At 60.5% G+C, this 22,960-nt stretch overlaps 1 protein-coding gene across 14 annotated transcripts in view; it reads left to right on the forward strand.

Moving 5' to 3' along the window:
- LOC140700313 (uncharacterized) overlaps positions 1 to 22,960 on the forward strand; it is a 61,975-nt gene that overhangs the window by 33,530 nt on the left and 5,485 nt on the right. For 5 of the 14 annotated variants that reach the window (XR_012078721.1, XM_072973704.1, XM_072973698.1 and 2 more), the window contains 3 exons: positions 12,232 to 12,417; positions 16,161 to 16,233; positions 18,733 to 18,794. The exons of 1 other annotated variant lie outside the window; for it this stretch is intronic. Coding sequence is in view for 9 of the 13 variants with exons in the window: in XM_072973704.1 (XP_072829805.1) it covers positions 12,232 to 12,417; positions 16,161 to 16,233; positions 18,733 to 18,794 (321 nt within the window). In the remaining 4 variants the exon portion in view is untranslated. Of the gene's footprint in view, positions 1 to 4,237; positions 5,497 to 7,989; positions 11,651 to 12,231; positions 12,418 to 16,160; positions 16,234 to 18,732; positions 18,795 to 22,960 lie in introns of those variants that run through there. 8 more of the 14 variants (XR_012078724.1, XM_072973695.1, XM_072973696.1 and 5 more) reach the window with 4 other exon arrangements.

Below are 22,960 nucleotides of genomic sequence, written 5' to 3' on the forward strand. Positions count from 1 at the left end.
ACTGGTTCCCTGAAATTCAAAATTCCATTTCAGACCCCCCACCCCCACAGCTTCCGTGAAATAAGTCCTTGCAAAAACTGCAGGGGAAAGGCAGACGCCAACCCCATTTATTTTTAAGATCCAAAGCGACAGGCTTTCGAGATCACAATAAAAATGAATGTTTGTTATTTCACAGTAGCTGCATGTCCAATTATAATTTGAACGAATGTTTCGGGAGGTATTAATAAGCACGGCCTACTCTTTCATGCTCGGTTGTGTCGGGGTTTTTTGTGGCGGTCTCATTATTACTATTATTATTAATTATTATTTTAATTTTTGATAGTGCCAGGAGTGGCAAAGCGAAAAGCATCAGAAACGTGCACGCTCCTCCCAGCAAACTCTGGCCGGCAGGGCCAGGCTGGCACACGGGAGGGTGAATTCTGCTTTGAGAAACAGAGGTCCTTTCATTTTGTCCGGCATCTTTAATGCTGCCGTGTCCACAGTTTAGCGATCCAGTTCTTTCTCCCTTTCATTTCATTTTATTTTGGGGGGAGGGAGAAAAGGAGGCTCTTTTTGGCTCTCAGCTTAGCGTGGGGGAAATATTTTAGGTTGTTTTGGCCTTTGTTTTTTTAAGCACTTATTTAATCTGAGGGGTTCCAGCTAACATTGTTGGGCCTGGTTCATAACCGCCCTGCCCACAGACAGCTCACAGGGTGCACGTGGGCACGTCCACCAGACTGACCCTCGGGGGCCCTGAGTGGTCCCAGGGCCTGCCTGTGCCCTGATCCGGTCCTGGTTTCCCATCTGCAGAGCTGTGGCCCGAGACATTCTGACCATCCAGGGCCTGAGCTGTGGCCCAGGGGGCAGGGAGTGAGTCCCTTGAAGACCTTTGAGTCCCCGGGCCACGCTGCCACTGCTGCCCGGGAGCTGGATTCCGGGGCTCCCCGAGTTTCTCTGTTGGTCCCTGAACCTTTTCATTTAAAAGGTGGGCTTTGCAGCGTTCATCTCGGGGCTCACCTTCGTCCCCTGGCAGCCTGACAAAAGCACCCGCAGATGCAGCCTGGTTTCCCCACATTTAAGGGTAGCCAGGGTTTTGATTTATGGAAAATGGAAAACTGGGCCCAGAAAGTTCTAAATTGCAACCCAGAGGAAAATTCCCAAGTAAGTACCTTTTTGTTTTCCTGACGGAGAGGCATCTGGGTCCTGTTTGTGCAGGCCTGAGCAGCCGGCCGGAGCAGACACCACCAAATACTGAAACTGAGCTCGGCACCCACAGGAGTATCCACAGCTGCTTTTGTCCTGAGATGGGACGGCAGTTGGTACTGGAAGATTTGGGGTTCCAGAGACAGGGGTATGTAAGCAGAGACGATTAGAACATCTTCGTGACTGTGACAGCCACATTCTGCTGCTGTAAGCTGGGGGGTCTTTCCACCCGAATATTTAGCAAGCACCAAATAAAACCCTGGTGACGAAGTAAAAGTACTAGGAAGAAAAGAGTGTACTAGATTCTAAAGGCTCAGAAGAGTCAAGAGTGTAGAGAGACTGACTGGTGGGAGAGTGGGGAGGAGGGTGGTCATTTTTAAAGGATTTTTACCTTTACTAGCTGCCCACTTATCTTTTAAAAAAATTTTTGGTGTAATCAATGTAGATGAACAGGCCTTTAATCCTAAATCCTGGAATGATGGGTAGTCAAATTTCCTGAGCATTAATTCTTTTTTGGACAAGGTAGGGGCAAGTAGCATGAGATAATTAATTTCCAATAAATGAGCATTTTCATTCTAAATTAGTATTTTCCACCGAGATTATGCTCCTCTAGTGGTTTAATGTATACAGATAACACATTTTCCAGCGTGCACCTTACGTAGCTGGAATAGCTTAATGTGATTAGTTATCATCTTAGTTTTTTAAACTTGGGTAATAATATTTTATGTCCCCCAAATCGGTAAAATTCCACAGAAGCTTTTTTTTTTAATCAGGCAGAAAATATCAGCATTCTCCATGGCAGCCAGCACTTCTCAGCAATATTTTTTTTTTTAAAGAAAGTACCACACATAGCAGTTTTCACATCATTGCTTCTATATAAATTCCACTATAGACTGAAATTATACATCCTCACAGCACAGATGGGCTGGTCTGTCATTATGACTGCCGGGTCCTTGTTGGAACACATAGCATATTTCAATTGTGGAGTCGACAATTTCGAAGAACTGAGGTCAAAATAAACAAGTTGCATTTACGTATAAAAACAGTCTTATTAAGTGATCTTCTGATCTCCTCAAATATTTGGTAGAGGAACAACCATCACCTTCATTAAAATTTAATTTAAAATTGGAGCTTCACCTGCACCTCACAGGACTCCAAATGCCCGATGTCAAAGGGCCTTAAATGTTTTAATTAATTACGAATTTTATCTTGTTTTGCATCATGAACAGCATTACACTAGATTTACATTAAAAATTACAGGGTTTAGGACTTTTGATTTGAATATTGTCTTAATCTCTGTAGGGAAGACATGAACTCTTTCACTGTTCTATATGGACTTACAAAAATTTTTTCAAGATGTTTTTGAAAAATCAGATGATAAATATTTTGCATGGTCTAAAGGTATGTGTAAATCCAAACTTAAAAAAAAAATTCAACAGGTAAACTGCAAAGTGTAGCTATAAACTTAAAAAAAAATTATCTTGCCGAGATAACAAAGTGCAAAATTTATTGGTCCATATCAACGCACATGAGGGCAGAGTGGTTTTACAGCCACAGTAATTTGCAAATGATGATAACTGTTTATTTTGTGAATTTGCTCACATCATGATGTAATCGGTTCTGAGGGTTCTTTTCCCGCCCCCTCCTTATTTTGAAGGGTTCGCGTCGGCGTGTCTGAATTCTGGATTCAGGCTCCGCCGCCCTCAGCCTCCGAGGCCGTCCCTGGCTGGGGCAGCAGCCCCAGAGTCAGCCGCGCTGAGTGGGAGAAGGGTGCTTCCCTCTGCATGTCTTGAGTGCTCCCGACACCCTCCCGTCTGTCAGTAGCAGTGCTTTGTTGTGGCTTGTTTATTTTAAGGAAGCTACCTGTTGGTGGAGACGTTGGGGGAATAATAGGAAAAGTGAAACGTGGATGAAATTTGCCCAAGACGTTTGGCAGCTGCTTTCTGTAGTGGCTCTGCTCTCGGATTTTTTAACCACGTCATCCTTTCTGGATTAGTTCTTGGGCGTGCGTCTCCACATTAGAACTATATCGATTAGCAGCCCTGTGAATATGGCTCTGGTCTGGGGCTCTCAAAGATCAGGCAAATGAAGCTGCCCAGCCCTCCCAAGCCAGGGTCTCAGAATACCGGTGGTCACAGTAACCATGCCATGGTGATGGCAGTTAGGACGGTACGCGCACTGTGTGCAGCGCACCATGCCAGGCTCCCTCCACATTTGGAAGAGGAGGATGAAGGAGAGGGTGAGCTCCAGAACTCATGGCCTGGGTGTAAATGGAAGTGTTTTAATTTACTGGCAGTGCTGATCAAGGGCAAGTCATTTCACCTTTCTGTGTCTCAGTTTCCTCATCTGTAAAATGGGGACAGTAAGTGTCCCTGCTTTGTAATAATACATGTAAAGCACTTGGCACAGCATTTCATCTATAGCGAGCACCCCATAAATGCTATTAATTCTTGATTTATGTTTGAGTTTTGGAAATGCCTGCAAGGCGGGGGTCATCATGGCTTCTTCTAGGGAGGCACTGAGCCTCGGAGGTTCAACCAGCTGATGAGGGTTGGAATGGGATTCGAACCCAAAGCCTTCTGCATTAAATGATAGTGTGGAATTGTGTGCCTACACGGCCGCCTGATGTGGATGGCATGCCTGGGCCTGTGCACCTTGGTGCTGGAACATGTGTACAGACACACAGGTGTCCTGTGCTCCCTGGTCCCTGGGCCACCCCGGAGATGTCTGGTCAGGCGTCCCATGGCCCCCTGGGGTGGGTCGTCCTCCACAGCCCAGGGCTGGCCCACGCCAGCGATGGGTGGACAGGCCGCCCAGGTGCTGGGCTCTGGTGGGTGAAGGAAGGCCTGTTGGCCGGGCCGGCTGCACTCTGGGCCCTGGCCAGGCACCCGCTGTCTCCTCGGAGGGGGCAGGCCGTTCCGGACGCCGGCCATTTGCAGACTAGGAGGAATGGCATTGAGCCTCCAGCCCAGGAGAGGAAATGGCGGCGCGGGCAGGCCCAGGACAGGATCCGGGAAGGCGGGCCGAGGGCGGGGGCGGCCGGAAGGCCTGGGGTGGGCCAGTCATCTTGCCGGTGCCCTCTTCCAAGAAGCGGGCAGCAGGGCCGGCCTTTCGTGCAGGTCTGCGTGTGCGCACATGTGTGTGCATGTATGCACGCATGCCTGCATGCCGGGCTCGGGCCCTGAGCTGCACACCTGGGAGCTTTAGCAGGTCCAGTTTCCCCACCAGGAACATGGTAGGGACTGGGGGAACCTGATGTGACGACGTGAACCCCCAGCCCACTTTTGGGCAAACAAGTCCTTGAGGCTGACTCTTACCACCAGGCCTTGGTTCTCTCATCTTTAAAGTGGGGGTGACAGCATCAGCCTCGGGAAGCCGTCAGACGCAGTGAGGGAGAGGTCCCGGAGGCAAGCGGCCGGCCTGTTTTATCCCATAAGGAGGAGACCAGAGGCCGGGGCTCTCAGGTGAGCTGCCTGCCCATCTTGGCCTCAGTTTCCCCTCCCTGAGGCAGAGGAAAATCCCTTGTTAGATGATGTCACCTGCCACTGACGGGAGCAGGTTTTGGGGGGACCTGGAGAAGGATCAGGTCTCTGGTCCCTGTGACTCTGGGTGGATGGGAGGCAGAGGCCGGGCCTGCCGACCCCAGAAGGGAGCCGGGGGTGGGTCCCGGGGTCTGGGGCTGGCTGCTCCAGCCTGTGGGCCTGTGCGCGGGAACCTCTGGCCCGTTTCCTGGGAGCCCGGCCCTGCCCGGGATTCCTGCGGTGGGTGTGCCCACACTTCCGGTGGCCGTGGGCGGAGGCCCCGGAGGCCCGCGAGGAGTTCCCGCCCGCCCGGCCTCCTGGCTGTGCTGCTTCTGTCGCTCGATGGGACGATAGGACGGGACGATGGGACGCGGAGCCCCACCTGAGTCCGCAGTGCTGGGTCCAGGCGGGCGGCCCCCCGCCCTCTGGCCGGGCTCGGGCACCTGGGCCGGGGCAATGGAGGCCTCCTGCGGCCGCGAGGGGTCTTGGCGGTGCAGAGAGGGCCTCCAGCTCGTGCCTTTGTCGTGAAGGCACAGCTAGTGAGTGGCCCCGCGCCAACACTCCCGGGGCTCCCAGCACCGGGGTTGGGGGGGTGGCCTCGAGGGTCTCAGCTTCAGCCCTGGGTGCTCCTGCCTGGCCTGTGACCAGCGCCAGCGGGCGGCTCATGCGAACAGCCTCCAGGTGGCTGCTCGTGGGCCCAGCAGCGTGGCAGGCCCCCACAGCCCACAGCCTTGGAGGATGCCTCGAGGGACAGGCGCGGCGCCGCTCTCAGTGTCCAGCTGCCAGGGGAGGGGTGAGTGAGACCGGCTGGGGCAGGACCAGCGCTGGGAGCAGAGTGACAGAAATCCCCTGCCTTGGCCCGCTGGAGAGACCCAGGGGCCACACTTCTCTCCTTCAAGGGAGGCCAGCTCACGTCTGATGTTGCAAACAGGACTCAGCTCCCTGAGGGGAGACGACCTTCAGTGACCTACTAAGCGCCAGGCCCAGGGCTGCGTACTTTAATCCTTTTTTTCAAACAGCCATTTTAAAATTTAATATACCCAATTCTATTTCATTTCAACATCCAGTCAGAGCCAGCGTGTACCAGCGCTGCCCTGGTGCTGGAATAGGGCTCTGACAGGTCGCCTGCATCCCTCCCTGTGTGGAAGGTGGGTGTTAACGGTTCTCGGACTGAGAAAACTAAAGTTCAGAGAAGCCAAGGCACGTCCCCAGAGTCACACAGCTAGCAGGTGACAAAGATGGACCCCAAATGCAGGTCTCTGGCTGCAGGACCCACACTCTCCCCAGCAGGGTGGGAGCAGCCCGGCACAGGGTTCCTGTTTGTGGTCAGCCTCTCACAGGTGCTGGCCTCGGCAGGCTCTCCCCGGAGACCCGTCACCAGGAAGACCAGTCTTTTGGGCGGGAGTTCGGTCCCAAAGGAGAGCCAGGATTTGCCTCCATCCCTCTCCTCCTGGGCATCATACATTGTGCTGGTTCTGGGGTCCCCAGGGCCTGTGCCCAGGATCTAGGGCCTGCTGGTTGCCCTGAAAGGCCCCCGGGCATCCTGCTGGGTGAGGGCTCCAGGCCTTTGGGCTGAGAGCACTGGCGGGTATGGACAGCAAGCAGCACACAGTGTGGCCACAGGTGACGGGAAGGTGGGAACATGGGGCCGTCCTTCTGCTCAGTGTTCCTACTGTCCACCGGGGGACAGGTACGAGGCTGCAGGCCCAGGTGATCTCTGAAACTCTACAGAGAGTTTAGCCCTCAAGCGCTGGGAGTAAAACCTTTGAGAGATGCTATAAAAACCCCAAACAGGCAAGACCGTTTTGCAGTCTTGAGCATTCTCAAAATGGTCCTTTCTGTTTGGTGCCAAATCCAGGCCTTTCCACTGTAGCAGGAACCTGCGGTGTACACCATGAGCCCAGGGGTTTTCTCAGGTTTTTCACAGTGAGCCCCATTGCAGGCACTGACTGCTCTCCCGTGGATGTGCACATGCCTTGTCTTGGGGTCTGTGGTGGGGCCAGGAGCTGGGTGTCCCTGGTACTGAGGTCTGCTGCAAGACTGGGTCCCAGGGTGAGGGCACTTCCTCAGGTGAGGGCAGAACAGAGGTGCCAGGGTGCCGTGGCTGGGCCAGGAGAAGCTCTTGTGAAACCGATCTCTGCAGGCGAACGGGGACCCTGTCCTGTCTGAGAGACCCCACTGTCGGTCTCCGTCTGTGTGGCCCCCTGTGGCGTGCTCCTGTCCCTGATTCCACAGGTCTCAGAGAGGCTGGGGCACAAGCTTTGGGCAGGCCCTGGCTCAGGGTGCGGGAGGGGACGGGCAGCACTGTCCAGGGACCGAATGGGGCAGACCTGGTGGAGCACTGGGTCTCGGGCCTGAGGGGCTAGCGCGTGACTGGCGGGTCTGCCCCCACCCACCTGCTCACAGGCAGGGGGCCCTCTGGGAGGCCCAGACCCAAGCTGAGAGGGTGCCAGGCTGGGGTGGGCCCAGCTGGGTGGGGAGCAGAGTTAGTCTGGAACACCCCTTGCAAGTGCCCGGGGAATCCAGGAAGCCTCCTGGAGGTGGCAAACCCACGGCCCCCGGCTTGTTACCGAGTCCAGCCCCAGGCCTGCCACGTCCCAGGGCCCTGCTGCCAGGCGTAGTGCCGCCCCTCCCACCGCCCCACACCAGCCCTGCACAGGCCACATCTGCTGTGGCAGCCATGCCAGAGCTCCGCCTCCTCCTCCGTCCCCATGGAAACCGGGGTGGGGAGGGCCTACAGCATTTGGCCCACTGACTGGTTTCCATTAGAGCAGGTCTACCTTCCTTGAGACTTGCCCCTGAAGTTCAGGGCCTGCCCCCCGGGGTTTCTTTCCTGCATTTACTGAGCACTGGCCTCTACCGCACCGGGGGACCCAGCGGCCTGGGCCCGCCTGTCCTGGCTGACATCCCTCAGTGGAGTGAGCACCCAGAGTCCCGCCCAGGGCTGCGGCGGCTCTTGGGCCTAACAGGCTGCAGGCCCAGACCCCATCTCTTCTTGCCAGGCCCAGGCCCAGCAGCTGCTGAGGTTCAGACGCGGGGCCCGAGTCGGGCTCCTGTCCCGGCCATCCCGGGGACCATGAACAAGCCCCCTCCTGTCTCTGGGCCTCGGTTTACCACCTATAAAATGAAAGGGTAGACGGTTTTCTCCAGGTTCTCACTGTGCCCTTAAGAGAAAGAGAAAGAGAAAACGAAGCTGCAGCAACACCCGCCTCCTGGAGTCTAAGTTCTGGGATTTTTGTTTGTTTTCAAAGGGGGATTTTTTTTTTTTTTTAAAGGAAGGAGCCATGGAATTTGACTGGAGACCAAATTTGAGAGGCCGAGGCCAGCCAGAGCCTGCGGACCAAGGGCACGGGAAGGCCCGGCTCGGCCGCGGGCGGCCGGAGGCCTGTGCAGCTGTGCCCGCCGGGCTCCACATGGCGCCTGCTGGGTGCCCAGTGACCTGGCTGTGAGCGCAGTGAGCGGAGGCATGAAACGTGCCCCTGACGGAACCAGAAGGCTCTGCAGAACTATCCGAGAGGTTTCTGCAGGCCAGAACTGTGGACAGAAAATGAGATCCAGCTTAAAAAAAAACGGCCAGTCATCCTCCAGGGAGATGGGGGGGCCTGCGAGAGGCCCGGGGGCCGCTGGTGCTCGGTTACCTCTGCAGCGCTCGTGCAAGGCTGGTCTGCAGCAGCTACCCCAGACCCAGCCTGGCAGCCGGGTGGAGGAGCCGTCTTCCCCGCTTCTTGGGCATCACGAGTTTCACAGCAGATGATGAGTGACAACTTGGGGACTTTTTGCCCCACCTGCCAAATGGGTGGTTTGGCTCCTCCCATGAGAACTCTCAGCTCCCACTTGCTTGCCATGAAATGTCACAGATGTCATGGGGGCCAGTCTCTGCTGGGTGTCTGCCACTGGCACACTGCGGACACTTCCCAGCTTATGACAAGGAGCAGACCCGCGGGGGCCCCGGGGGTGCCTGTCAGAGCAGTGGGGAGAGGTCTGCTGCGTGGTCTGGGACGGTGCTTTCCTCCCTGGGCCTCGGCATCCTCAGCTGTAAAATGGGGATAGTAGCCCTGACCTGTTGGCTCAGTGTAAAAACCAGATGAGAGCTGCGGTCAGGGCTGGATACGTGGAAGGTGGCGGCACAGAACGGCATCCACCCTCACGTCCCCGTCGGGAGTGCGGCAGGCCACACATCTTCGATTGCCGCAGACCCGCAGTGGGGCCGACCCTCCCCCAGCCCACCTCCAGGGAGAGTGCGGACACACTGACATTTCTCAAGGTCACCTGGAACTTCTGGCCCTGGGTAGCCAGCACGACAGTGTGTCCTCTTCCTCGTCTGAGCCATGGGGCTGAGTCCATCCCCCACTCGGCTTCGGACCGGCCTCCCACCCGAGTCCGCCAGAGTGTGCCGACCGATCGCGGTGGCAGGAGGAGCAGCCGACAGGCCCTGGGGACACGGTCACTGCAGCTCAAAGGGCAGGGTGGTGGCATCTTCAGTTTTCTGTCCTGGGCGGGAACAAAACTGGTTTGAACGATGGTGCCCCGGCCTGCCCTCCCGGTAAAAGTAGGCCGGGGGAGTGAGCTCGGAGGAGCTGGCTGCTGTGCTGGCCGAGGCTGATTTAGACGTACGGGGAGACTGGGATAATGTAGGAAATGAAGGGAATTTCCCCAGGGAAAGGGGGAAGAGAAGAAAGAGGAGCTTAAGTGCCCAGATAATTATAAAGCCTGGCGTGGTGATTTATGGCTACGGGCGGGCTCCTCTGGTCAGCTCCACCGCCCCTCCCGCCTCAGTCCTCTGCACCCAAGACCCGCAGGTGAGGGAGCAGCGAGGCCAGCAGGTGCTGCCCAGCACCCCGGCTCGGCCTGTGTCACGGGGACAGCCCTCTGTGTGCCGGCCCTGACGTCTGCTATCTGGGGTGACTTCACGGAACCCCAATGTGCCACTAGCCGGAAAGCCGAGGTCTGGGAGGCTGAGCCCCTCACATCGATCGGATTGTGCCCGAGCCAGACCAGCCAGTGTCCCAAACTCCAGACCCTTCCCTCTGCCCACAGCTGCGTGTGGGGCCTCGGGCCGCCGGGGCCTGGGAGGCAGTCCATGAGAAAGATGACAAGTCAGGGTGGGGCTGGCAGCTGTCACTGTTGGTGCCACAGGAGGGGGACAGCCAAGACCATGGAGGTGGGCAGAAGCAAAAAGGTGCATTTTTTGGCTGGAATCTGGGGCTGCCTGGTCTGAACTAGAGGAGAGACATGCACCGGCCAGGATGCAGGAGAGGCCACTGCCGGCCCAGGCGGGCTGCTGGGCGGTGCGCCACTTAGGGCCTGACCTTGGATGGCTCCACTGGGGGCTTCACTCTGCTGTGACCGCACCCTTTCCCTCCCTCCTGCTAAAACTCCTGGGGGATGTCTCCACAGCTGCAGACCTGCCCTGTCATCCTCGACTCCCTTCCTTGCCACACCCAGACCATCCCAGGTCCTTCCTGTTCTCCCGTCTTTCAACATTTCCCCAACATCCTTCTCCACCTGCCAGACAGTGCCCAAGTCTTGCCCATCCAGGAATGACCGCAAGGCAGGCCTCTGCCCTGTCACCCATCCTGCAGGGTCTCCTCCAGCTCCCGGCCGAAGTCCAGTCTCCCCTTCATGGGACTCGAGAGGCTCCCGACTGCCTGCCCTGTCCCCTTCCACAGCACTGCCCCTCACCTCTCCAGACTGTGGCACAGAATCGCCTCCTCCTGGAAGCCCTCTCCACTCCACGTGCCCACTGCGCTGCGACCCACTGCCCAGAGTTGGGGGATCAGTCATGAGTGTGTCTGCCCTGGGAGACTGGGCACCTCGGAAAGGACGGGTCAGATTCACCAGCTTGGCACAGGGCAGGCTCTTGGGGAGCATTTTATGAATGAACGAAATGGAATCCAGAGACTGAAATGGAAAAAGAGGAGGAGACTGGGCTCCAAGCTGCCTCACGAGGCACCTAGCTCGCGCACTGGCCTGTGGGCCGTGGTGCTCGGAGACCCGGCGGATGGAGTTCATCTTTCCTCCTGCACCAAATACGTTCCTTGTGAGGGAGAATCAGAGGGGCTTGTGAAACACACTCGTCACAGATGATGTGATGCCGCCCGACGGACAGGTTAGAACTCTGAACGCCTGTGGCCCAGAGGGAGCACTGCGGGTGAGGCTGCAAGACCTTAGAGGTGCCCATGGACGGCCGTGGGGCCTCTTCCTCCGAGATCTCGGCGTGAAAGACGGATCCGGCCGCCCATCAGATGTCATCAGTGGGATGCAGCACATTCTGTTCATCTAGATTAGATATTTCCAGTTCGCAGATTTCCTGCCCGATCCTGCCCCTCACTGGGGTCATCTTCCTCCAGGAGGTGATCACAAGCCACGAGCCCCTCACCTCCCATCCCCGGGCAGTGGCCGGTTTCTGCTGGGCCAGCTCTGGGTGGGACCGGCGGCAGCCCTTGTCTTCCCACCACTCACCGTCACAATGCAAAAGGGTGTCAGCACCCAGCACCCTTCCAGGGGCTTGGCTTGGCATCTTTGTCCAGCTGAGGAGGGTCTGGGACAATGTCCATTCAGGCCGTTTAAAAGTACCTTGGGGAGATGACCGCTGACCAGAGGGCAGGGGCCTGGGTAGCATCCCCAGCGCTGTCATAGACCTGCTGTGAGACGTCGGGCCAGCCCCTCTGCTGCCGCGAGCCTCAGTTTCCCCACCTGCCACACAATCTCTCTGTCCTCCACCTCCAACATTGGGGGGTCTCTGGAAGGTTCTAAGAGGCCGGGTCCGAGGTGCCTGCCTCAGGCATGTGAAAGCACGTCTGGGCTTTGGGCTGGGACCTCACTTCGGGGGGTCTCCCTGGGGAGCAAGGAAGGACTTGTGCGGAAAGATGAGAGGTGTCCATCCTAGCGTCTGTCGCAAAGGTGGGAACCTGGAGCAGCCACTCTCCCGGGCCTGGCTGTGTGGGGTGAGCAGTTGTGATCCTTGTGATGAGGTCCCCTGGCGGGAGGGGTTCCCTGGCAGTTCGGGAGGACACACCAGCTGGCTCTGGCTGGCGCTGGCCTTTACAGCCTCGTCCCTGGAGGGAGTGTGCTGTGTGCTGGGCTCACAGCACAGGGTGCCGAGCTTGACTGCCTCTTTCTCCTTTTCTGTTTTGCAAAATAGTGTTTAATGAGCATCTACTCCTTTTGCAATGGAAAGAAATCATTTAAGTAACAAAAGTAAGCGCTTGGCCAGAGTGAGACTGACAGGCCCAAATTCTCTCTGCGCATTTTCCTGAAAAGAGAGACCTTGCAAAAGGTGCGGGTGGTCACAGTGGGGACAGCACCGGCATCCGGAAGCGTTTTGTCCTTTTAAAAGGAGCAGAGGTGACTGGGGGGCGGGGGTGCTCTGAGATGGGGTCCTGGGGAGGCTCTGGGGCAGAGCCCATCCTCTGGATGAGTGTTAGGGATGTTCCAAGTCTGCTGCCTGGAAACGCCCCTTCAGGGAAAGCAGGACCCCGTTTTGTGTTCGCGCTAGCACCACGGCCCCGCTGTTTTGCCGTTCCAGATACTGACCTCCTTTGTGACAAACCAACCCCACTTAGCAGATTGGCGTCTGGCAACGGCCTGCTTTCCAGAACAGACTTGGGGATTAGCCTGGTGCTGGCTGCCTTTTGTGAGGACCTACTATGTGTGCCGGCCAAGCTCTTGGGATTTCGCATTCATTCATCGCCTCTGATGACAGCTTTGGATGGTAGGTGTAAACGGGCCCCCTTTTAAGATACAAAATAGGCTCAGAGATGCCAGGCTCCTGGCAGCTGCACAGCCCAGAAGATTCTGGAGCCCAGGCTCTCCCCAGGGCTGGCGGCTCTGTCACTAGGTGCCGTGTCCTTGGGGATTTGGGCCCACCTGTGCCCTGGCCGCTCTGCCTGCCGTGGTAGCCGTCGGCTCCCCATGTCCCTGCTGGAGCTCTTCCGGCCCAAGTGAAGTGGTGGGGTTGGGCACAGACCCTGGTTGTGTATCTGGTGACTCAGGGAGGCTGGAGGCTGTGGCCGCCCGCGGGCTCGCTGGCTGACTTCTGACCCCTCCCAATCTGTCCTGGGCCCCTCTGAGGGCTTGGGGGCCGAGCACAGCACCACCCAGGGCCAGGTCTCAGTCCTGCCCACTGCATGTCTGCACAGAAACTGAGGGTTGCTCCATGCACGATCCGTTAGCACCTTTCTCCTGCAGTGGCCGCTAAGAGGAGCCAGGCTGAATGCTGAAGGCAAGTGTGGACAAGGCAGGGCTGAGCCTCCGGGGGTCTGTGTGCCTTTGGGCTCGGCCCTGCAGCTGGGCCAACATCAAGGTTCCTGCCGGTGCTCAGAGCCTCCTGCCCAAGGCCTGGCCCCAGCTGTGTCTGCTCTGGCCCGGGCCCTGGCGCGTTGGTCAGTTGTCAGACAAGAGGCTGGGGGCAATTTCTCCAGGCACTGGAGTACGGAGTAACTTCTCTTACATCGCCGAAGCGTGCGGGGGGATCGACACTGAGCCCCACTGTGCCGCGTGCGTCATGTCTAATCCCGCGTGTAAGTCTGAGGAAGCCGGCATCGCTGTCCCGTGTTACAGATGAGGAGACTGAGGCCCGGGGAGGTGAAGGGGCTTGTCACAAGGACAGAGCTGAGATGGGAACCCAGTGGCCCCTGGCCACCCTGCAGATGGACGCAGGAATGTTCTGGAGTCCAGAGATACTCGTGGACGGGTGAGGAGGGCCCGGGGTGGGACAGGCACCAGCCTCCGGGGCATCCTGCTGGGCCTGGTGCTGATTCCAGTCTCAGCGGGCCAGAGCCTTCCAGAGGACAGAACTGCATCTCAACAAAGAACCACCAAGAGGGCCTGGGCTGGCCCTGCCATCCGAGCCCGCACCATGGGGACGGGCTCTGAGTGGTGCCGGCCCCGGGCTGGTTCTGGGGCTGGGAGAAGCGAGCGTCACTGCGAGCCGCCTTGGGCTTGGGCCTTCCATCTCGTCACCTGTAACGCGCGCCACAGCCCTGCGAGCCCGGCATGCTGTCCCTCCTCACGGCGGGAAACTGGGCCAGAGAGGGCAGTCCTGTGCCTGGAGCCGCGCAGCGAGCGGAGGCGGTGGGTCTGACCAACTCCCCCTCACCTACCCCGACAGCCCGCCTCCTGGGCCCTGGGACCTGGGAGGCTTGTGCCCCTGAGGGATCTGCAGGTTGGGGTTCATGGGTGATCCTGAGACAGGCAGGGGCCCTTCTGTCACACCGCGTGGGCTGACCCATTAAGAGAGAGGATGGCCGGGGGCTGGGTATAGCTCAGTGGTAGAGCATGTGCTTAGCGTGCACAAGGTCCTGGGTTCAATCCCCGGTGCCTCCATTTAAAAAGAGAGGGTGGGGGGATGGCTGTGGGAGGCTCAGGCCCCCCCGCTGTGGAGCGATGCTCTCTCAGGAGATCTTTAAAGGCTCCGAGGGCACGTCACTCACCAGTGTGTAGCTGGGAAGCACGGTGACCGCAGGCAGGTGGAGAGTGAAGACGGCAGGCCAGGGGCTGGTGTCGCCTGGGCGCCTCTGTGTGCCAAGCGCCCGGCATGGCCTCTGCCACGTGGGACCCCAGCGGGCACTAAGCTGGCTGCTCCGTGGTCACCACTGGGCAAGTGACCGAGAGGATACAGGGGAACCGAGTGTCCCAGAGGGAGGACGTCCTGTAAGTGCCTCTGTGAGGTTGGAGGGGGCACCCTGGTCCAGAACGGCCCCGTGGGCAGCTGTCCTAGTGGGTTATCTGGCCGTGGCCACGTGTGGCTTGTGTGGCTCACAGGGATCCAGCCTGGGCCCCAGAGCTGCCCTGCCTCTGCAGCGGGAGCACCGCTCGCCTGTCAGGAGGGAAATTCACACCCCAGGTGTGCAGAGCAGGCGGGGGGTGGCCCGCGGGGCTGCCAGCATCTCCCCGTTCTTTGCCGCTAGATGTGACCTTGTCCTGGTTCGCCTCTCCCAGCTCCTGTGCTGATTCTGACGCAAACGTCAGTGAGAGGACGACTGAACTGGGCTGTTCACAGAAGCGAGGCCCGGCCCCTGGGCCCGTGGGCGTTCAGCGCGTGGCCCAGGGTGGCGCCCTCCTGAGCCCCAGCCGGGCCCTGCTCATCGTCCAGAGGGAAGGGTGAGTGGGTGCACGTTGGCACCCCCACACGGTGGGAGGGTGTCCAGTCTGTGGCCTTTGTTGTGTCGGCCGCAGGGCCTGTCCTGTCTCAGGTGACGGCAGCAGAGCGACCCAGCCCGGGCGCCACGCGCAAGGGGCCGTCAGGGGTTTCCTCCCGGGCAGAGGGGTTTGTTCGGCCCGTCCTGCTGGTGGGAGAGGCAGGGGCTATGCAGCCTCAGGGCAGCCCCTTCTTGGAGGGGGGCTGTTCCCCCTCTTGTGAAACAGGACAGTGATGTGCTCGAGGCCGGAAGCCTGCGCAGGCTTTTTGAGGCGGCGGTAGCCAGGCCTGAGCTGACCTCCTCACCCCAGCTTCTCCCGGAACCTCCCAGCACTCACAGGCTCAGACCTCGTTACCCGCATCCTACAGTCAGGGAAACTGAGGCCGAGAGAAGCACTAGGCAGTGAGTGCGGGGGAGGCAGGGTTAGATGCCAGAGCGGCGTGACTTGGGGCCCCAAGCCCACGCGGCGTGGATGGGGTGTGCTGGGCTCCCAGGTCCCCCTCTCTGTTTCCACGTGGAGGAGCTCCTGCCCTGTGACCAGGACCCAGGGAGCAGAGCAAAGGCTTCCCTGGTCTGCTGTGGCCCCGCCACCTGCCCTCTGGCCTGATGATGGTACTGACTGGCCTCCTCGAAGCAGATGGAATCAGGGAGGCCCAGGCAGGCTGAGTCGTTGGTGCAAAGACTCTCTGAGCAAGCTCTGTACCATCAACACCCACAGCCGTGCCAAGAGGTGGGCACACCGGCTCCCACCACCTCCTATGAGCTGTCCACCTAGATAGACTTCTTTGGTGCCCTCAGCCTCAGTTTACCTGACCGTAACTCTTAGGAGTACCTTCTAGCAGAGTTTCGGGGACACACAGTGACCCCCGGAGCACCCATAGCTTCAGTGAGCCTGGGGGTGAGACACCCCCAGTCTTTGCCCCTGAGAAGCAGCAGGAGTTTGTAACCCACTGAAAGGCAGAAACCCCCCAACCTGGTGCTTTCCTGGCCGCCTTGCCCTTCACTGGAGCTCAGCAGGTCCAACTTCATCCATGCGGGTTTATGGGTGTGTGAGTGAGATGAGGGGACTGTGGCCTGCTGCCCCTCAGAGAGGGTGACCCTAGAAAATGGCAGTGTTTCGGGCACAGTCACGTAGATACAGTGGCCTTCTGGCCCGTGGTGGCCCCTGAGAGACTCTGGGTTTCCCCTGAGCTGTGCTGGGCCCTGTGGGTCTTAGGGGAGGGTGGGCCGGAGCCAACTGGGTACAGACGCAGGGGGTGCGCCCCCCACGCGCCTGGGGGCCCCTTCCCAGGACTGAATCAGCGTCTCTCTCCAGGTCTTGCCCCTCCTTCCCGGCCGCCCTGTTGCCCCACCGATGCCTGGAGCTTGGATGACTGTGCCTCCTCCAGGTCAGTGCGACGTTTTGAAAGTTGAACATCAGAGCTCCCCACCCCCTCCCTCCAGGCACCACCCTGGGCTGGGCATGCCTGAAAGGACATGCACGCACATGTAACACACGCATGTGCACACGTAAGCGCGTGCTGGCTTGGCCTCTGGAGGACCGAGGGGCTGGGCGGTTGCTTCTCGCACATCTGGGGCTCAGCTGGGCCCTCTCCCGCCATGGTCCCGCCCCCCCCCCCGGCCTCTTTCTGCAGCCAGGGGGCCCAGGGCCCGTAAGGAGTCAGGGCTGGCCCAGGTCTCACCCCAGGAAGCAGGACTGTCCTCCCAGCTCCCTCCTGCACTTAAGCTGAGCGAAGCCCCCTTTGCGAGGAGGCAGCCATTGCAGGGGTTGGTGCTGGGCGAGTGGGCCAAGGGCTGGGGACCGGGAACCGCTGGGCAGTTGGCAGCATCTGCCCCTCCCGCCTCTTGCCCTGATGGAACTGTTGTGCTCAGGGTCCGTGGGGCCCTCCCCCAGAGGCCAGCCCGAGGTGTCGTCTGCCGGGCCCGCTTGGCTGCTTCCAGCCTCCTGGGGAGTCGGTGGGGGTGTGAGAGTGGGGCCAGATTGGCACCATCTCCCCTCCCCCGCTGCTGCCATGGCCAGGGGCGGGCCTGGGTCTGTGTGGAGAGGACCTGGGACCCCTCTGCCATCTGGGCTTCGCATGTTTACAGGTTCTGCCTGCCCACCAGACTCTGCAGACACTGCCGTGGGGCTTGTGTGTCTGCACCCAGGGCCTGCACCAGCCAGTGCCCAAGGGTGGGGTTGGACACAGATGCCGGGGAGAGGAGGCCTCTGGGGACAGCAGAGACAGGGAGGAAAGGGGTGTGGGAGGGGACACAGCAGAGGAAAGGAAGAACAGCGGAGGCAGAGGGAAAACAGGCCCGGGCTCGGGGAGGAGATAGACGGAGCAGAGCGACCAGGGACTGCACGCTGTCGCTGGGGAGACAGGGCCTGCTGGGCTCCACTCAAGGCCGTCGAGTCCGGGTGCTTTCCTGGGCAGCCACTGTGAAATCCCCACAATGTCTCTTGGGCAGCAGTGGTGGCCTCCGGGGTCCGGATGAAACACAGGCCCCGAGAGGTGCAGCTGACACCCAGGCCTGCACCAGGACGTGCCGCTGGGACCTGGTCCCCAGACCTTGCCAGGCACATGCAGGAGGCCACGAGGGGAGGGCACATCCCCAGGAGTGGAGACGGGGTCCAGGGGAGCCCGGGCTGGTCCAGCTGGGAGGCTGGAGGGGCTCCCGGGCCAGAGTGATGGGGGCTGTGCATAGTGGCCGAGGCCCAGGAAGTGTGGGGAAGGGACCAGAGCGCATTGTGCAACGATGGAGGATGAGGCCGGTGCACAGTCGGTGCTTATTCAGTGCTCACCCAGCACCTGAGTAATCACCGGGATAACCACACAGCTTGGTCACTGCGAGGATGAGAGCGTGCCCAGGGCCTGCAGGCAGGGCCACCCTCCTCCGTGTGTGCACACCCTCCTCGTTCCTCCCCAGGACCTGGCACGGTGGTCTGTCACCTCCATCCTGTCCATCCAGAATTGGAGGCTCCGGGGCTCGGAGCAGCCCAGCTCCGGTCTCGCCAGTGATTCTGCAGGGCTGTTGGGGTGACGGAAGCCCTTTGGGATGCTGGCTGGAGCTGGGGGAGAATTGAAGGTTTAGAGGGGGCAGTGACTCACTTGGGTGGCTTTGTTTTTGAACCAACTCATAATTGTTCTCCTGCGAGTCTGCCCAGAGGTGGCCTAGGACGGCGAGGTCTAGGCCCTGGGCAGCGCCCTGGTCTCCTTTCCCTGCCCCTGCACCTGCCGCCTCACCCACGTCCAGCAGCAGACGGGAGACACGTGGACCCAGTCAGCACGCAGTGCTGGCCAGCTTTCTGAAGGGAATTGTCCCTGTCCTCCCTGGCACCCTGCGGATAGAGGCCACCCTGTCCCTTGGGAGTTGGCATAGATGTGGGTTCACAGGAAATCAAGGCTTGGGCGGTGGCTTAGCACCCATGGCAGAGCCAGTGTTGAGAGTTGCTGGCCCTAAATCTGACCTGTGTCTGGGGCTACAGCGTGGTGAAGGGTTGCAGCCTTTTTACATGGGTGATGGCCAAGGGCGTTCTGGTGCCTCAGTGCTCCCGGGCAAGCCAGGCTGAGCAGGCACGGTGCTCTTGGAGAAGAGCTGCTCAGACTTGTGCCTGCTGGGGCAGGGACGTCAGGCTGCTGGACAGGGTGGACACAGCTGAGCTTCCAGCCCAGTAAAGTCCAGGGAACAAGGCCTCCGGCAGCGGAAGCAGGCATGAGTCCTGAGCGTGCCTGGGAGAGCCCTTGGTGAAGACGGCTGTTTTGCTCGTGCCTGGGGACTTGTCAGGATACCTGTGGTCACACAAACGACAGGGACAGTGGCTCCTGCCCTGCGACATTGCGTCTCCACCCTGTAGAAGAGGCATGGGCTCCCTCCTAATCCCCCTCTCTCATTCCTTGATGCAGGCCCTGCCCCGGCTCTGGACCTGCCCGCCTCCATCAGAGAGCAGGGCGCCACTGTGCCCAAGGTGCGTGAGTAGTGTCTCCCCTGACCCAGTTGCCTTTCGGGGACCCCACGGCTGGCTGCAGCCAGGGCCAGTGCACGGCGATCCCCGGGCAGTCTCCTGGTATTTGTGGGATGGTTCTCAAGGGTTTTCGCTCTGCACAGGCTGGGAGGGGTGGCCTGGGGCTGGACCCACGGCCCCCAGGGCAGTGCTGCTGGTCTCTGCCTTAGGTCTGGGGTTCTGACCCGGACGCCATCTGCTCGGGCGGCAGAGGCTGTGCCTCTTGTCCAAAGGAGGCGGGGAGGGGGCTCCCCAGAGGAGACGCAAGACAGGCAAGCAGGACAGGGGTCTTGAGGCTCAAGAAGCGGTTGTGGCCGACTCTGGCCCCAGCCCCGCAGGGCCTTGGTGCTACGGAAGGTCAGGTGGGCTGCGGCCATGCATCGCTGGAGTGGGTCCTGCCGGTGTCCCTCACTGGACAGGAAGGAGGTGCCGGCCTGGACTGCGGGGTGAGCTATGCCGGGATGTCCCTGGAACGCAGGACAGCCCCTTGGGCCTCCTGGTTGGAGGCTGCCCTGACCTCAGGCCAATGAGGACCCCCCAGGGGGGTCCTGAGCAGAGGAGGGTTTTCACCCGGGAGGAGCCTAGGCCTGGGAGGCAGCAAACCTGCATTCACCACCGCGGCTCCTCACGGGTCACCACCTCACGCTGGGCCGCCTCCCCGTAAGGCGGGAGGGCACTGGTGCCACAGCCGGGGCAGGGGCCTGCCCTGGAGACCACCCGGAGCCCCTCGAAAGGGCAGCAGGGCTTCTGGTGACCCTGGCAGCTGGGAGCGTGGGCGGAAGGAAGGTTCCGGAGAGCTCACTGCCTGCCCTCTCCCGCCCGGCCCTCCCGGCCTCGGAGTGCTTCCAGCGCAGACGAGCTCCCCGCGGGCTGCGGGCGCCCGGCGCTGCGCGAAATGGCCGCCGCCCTCCGCCATCTTGTGTGCGAGGCGGGCGGCCCCGAGCGGCCTGGACCGAGCCCAGCGCCGCCTCCCGCCCCAGCCCGGCCTTGGCCGTGGCTCCCCTGGGCTTGGCACCAGCCGCTGCCTTGGCGAGGCGGCCTGGGAGCCCCGGCCCCTCACCCAGCCCTGCCCGGCCCCTCGCCGCCCCCAGGCCTCCCCGCCAAGCGGACGGAGACGCTGCAGCCAGCGCCCAGAAGAGCTGCAAAGAGAGCCATGCTCCTGGAGGGAGTCCCTGGCAGCCACCGGGTCAGTGCAGACAGTTCTAGAAACAAGGGGGGGAGGGGCCCCCTGGACACGCCGCGCACAGAGACAGGGAAGCGGCACCCTCAGGCTGCCAACCCCCTTTCCTGCCTGAGGAGTCTCTGGGCTCCTGGCCGGGCGCCAGGCCAGACACTGGGGCCACGGGGGTCAGTCGGGCTTCCGGTCCTGGCACTGCCAGTCCTCAGGAAGCAGGGCAGGGGGCTTCCTGGAGGAGGTGAGCCCCCTGCTGAGAGAGGCAGGCAGTGCTTCCCTGGGGCCTGGGCCTCGGCGGCTCTGCAGCTCCCAGAGCCGGGGTGGGCCTGCTCACGCCCAGCCCCGCTGCACCCACAGCCCTCGCCTCTGCGGGACCAGCACCCCCAAGGGCGCTCTCCAGGCTGGGAGCAGGAGGCGTCTCCCTGCGCACGTCGTGCTCTTGCTCTGCGCACAGTGTGACCAGGCTCGCGCGGCAGCCAGCACCCCGCAGGCAGCGGTAGCGCGTTACCCCGGGGAGGCAGTCCAGGGAGTTCTGGCAGCTGGGGCCTGGAGGGAGACAGGAGAAGCCGTTGTCCCGGGAGCCAGCACTGGGTGTCACCGCAGGGCAGGGCTCCGCCGGCTGCCAGGCCTCAGTGCCCGCCCGCAGGACCTGGTGATAGGTCCTCATGGGGCAGTCAGCGTACTTCCTGAAGGAAGTTCACAGAAATTTCTGTGTAAAGAAGCAGGGGCTGGTGTTTGAAGATAGTGTGCACGTGTTAAAGGGACTGCTGTCATGTCTCTGGCAGCGTAGGGTGGGCCAGGGACCCGGGGCCAGATTTGCCCTGTGTTCTGCGTGGCCAAGGTCAGGCCCCCACGGGACAACACACAGGTAGCAGAGGGCACAGCAGGGCTTCAGGAGCAGCAGCGTGGCTTCCCCAGACCCTTGGGGCCCTGCCAAGCCCTCCAGACTGGGAAGGTTGCTGGGCGCAGCCCCAGGCCCTTCCCAGACCCCTCTCCTCGCGGTTCCCAGAGAGAACATTCCGTCACCATGAAGTGAGGTTTGCTCCTCTCCACTACCCCCCCCACCCAAGGGAAACCCAGCCAAGGACAGGATGATGGCATGCCCAGACCAGTGCCACGGGTCCATATGCCAGGCCAGGCCCATGGCCTCCCCAGGGGGCCAGGGAGCCCCGCAGCCAAGCTGCCAGCAGGTGGGGCTGCCCCCGGCGTGGTTTCACACCGGGCATTTTTAATGCTGTGGTTGCATCTGGTCCCCCTCCCTTACTCTCTCTCCGTGCCTTGTGACCCAGACTGCGGCTTGAACTGAGAATATTTTCAGATAAATACACGCCTTTGAGGTTAAAAGTGTTGCCCAGTGGTTAAATGCCAGAGACACCCATGGGCTCAGAGAGGGCTCTGCGCCTGGCTTTTCCCTTTGGATTCTGAGCAAACCCTGCAGTTGTGAATAACCGCTTCTCCTGCGGACACCCCACTTTGCACAGAGGCACCTGGACCTCCCTTCCGACGGCCCTCATGTCCCTGCCTCACTTGACAGAGCAGACCGCTGAGGCCAGAGGTGCTGGTTAACTTGCCCAAGGCCCTCCCTTCACTGGTTGGAACCAGAGCAGGGATCCGAACTGTGGCCTGGCCGCCCCTAAAGCCATCAGTCCCCGCCCCCACCTCTGTGCCCATGGCCCCCATAGGTGCAAGTGTGTCTGCACAGCTGGGCTGGATCCCCCTGGCCCTGGGCCACTCGGGCCTTCCCAGCCTCCTGCATGCTAGGACTCTGTGGGCTTCCAGACACATGTCTGTGGTCCATGACACTTGACCCCTTCCCTGGAGAGTGGACGTTCCCCAGGCCTGGCCACCTTCCCCCTTGTGAGCTTGGAGGTCTCTGGGGACAAGAAAGTGGGGAGCCAGCACAGACTCCTGAGGATGGGAGACCCCTACCCAGAGCACAGGGGCATCTGTCGTGGGGAGACTGGGCGGGGAAGGTGCCAACGAGACAGCACCTTGAGCCCAAGAAGGAAGGCAGGCCTGGGGTCTGTCCCTGACCCATGGGCTGCACCTGGGGGGCTGGGGCTCCTGTCTGGAGGGCCCCTTCCCCACCCTCCTGGCCTGTGCCGCCCAGAGGTGTCCAGGGCCGTGGGAAGAGTATGGGCTCAGAAATCCAGAGTCTGGCTCCGGTTTTGCCTTCTGTCCCTGAGGGCTGCTCTTGGGGGTGTTGCAGCCACTGGCCCTTGCACTTAGCCGAGCTGTTGGAATCTGGGGCAAGAGCAACAGTCTGCACCCCTCCATCCTGCCTCGGTTTAAGCTTGATGTTTTATATCATGGACCTTTTTGCATTGATTTTGTTTTTCTGATTTTACATTAAGATACATGGTTCCTGAGTTTGGTGCTCCATACAGTGTGTGCCTGACCCACGGTGGGTGCCTGGCCCCTGCCGGCCCGAGCTGGCCTCTGCCCGGTGCACACATCTCGTTAACTTTATGGGCCGGCCGTGTTTGCAGGGAGACCCGGCCCCCGGAAGCCACCCCCACGCCTTTTCCCAGACTCCGTTGTTGGCACGGCTTGCCGAGCAGAAACACTGGCCGCTTCATGGGGAGAAACCTAATCGGGGTGGCAGTAGGGGGGCAGCCATGGGGGGGTCCTGGCTCTTGGTGGCCCCAAGCCAAGCCTGAGGTGACTGCAGGGTGACACCGTCTGTCTGCCTCGCTTGCTCCAGACATCCGCCTGGCCCTGAAAGTGCCACCTGCCCACTGAGGCCTCCCACACACCTGTCCCCAGTTGGCCTGGCTCCTCCTACCCTGGGCCTGCCCGGCACCCTGCCCATGGGCAGACACTGTGGGACTGGGGCTGGGCTGGTGGTGGCAGCTGGCAGATGGCAGGGTGACTGTTGCTCACTGCCCGGCAGCCCTGCTCAGGGAGCCCCCTTCTCACTATGTTGCCTGCCCCTGCTGCCGGTCCCTGGTCCAGA

Source organism: Vicugna pacos, chromosome 12 (assembly GCF_048564905.1).
Source record: "Vicugna pacos chromosome 12, VicPac4, whole genome shotgun sequence".
Classification (NCBI taxonomy): Eukaryota; Metazoa; Chordata; class Mammalia; order Artiodactyla; family Camelidae; genus Vicugna; species Vicugna pacos.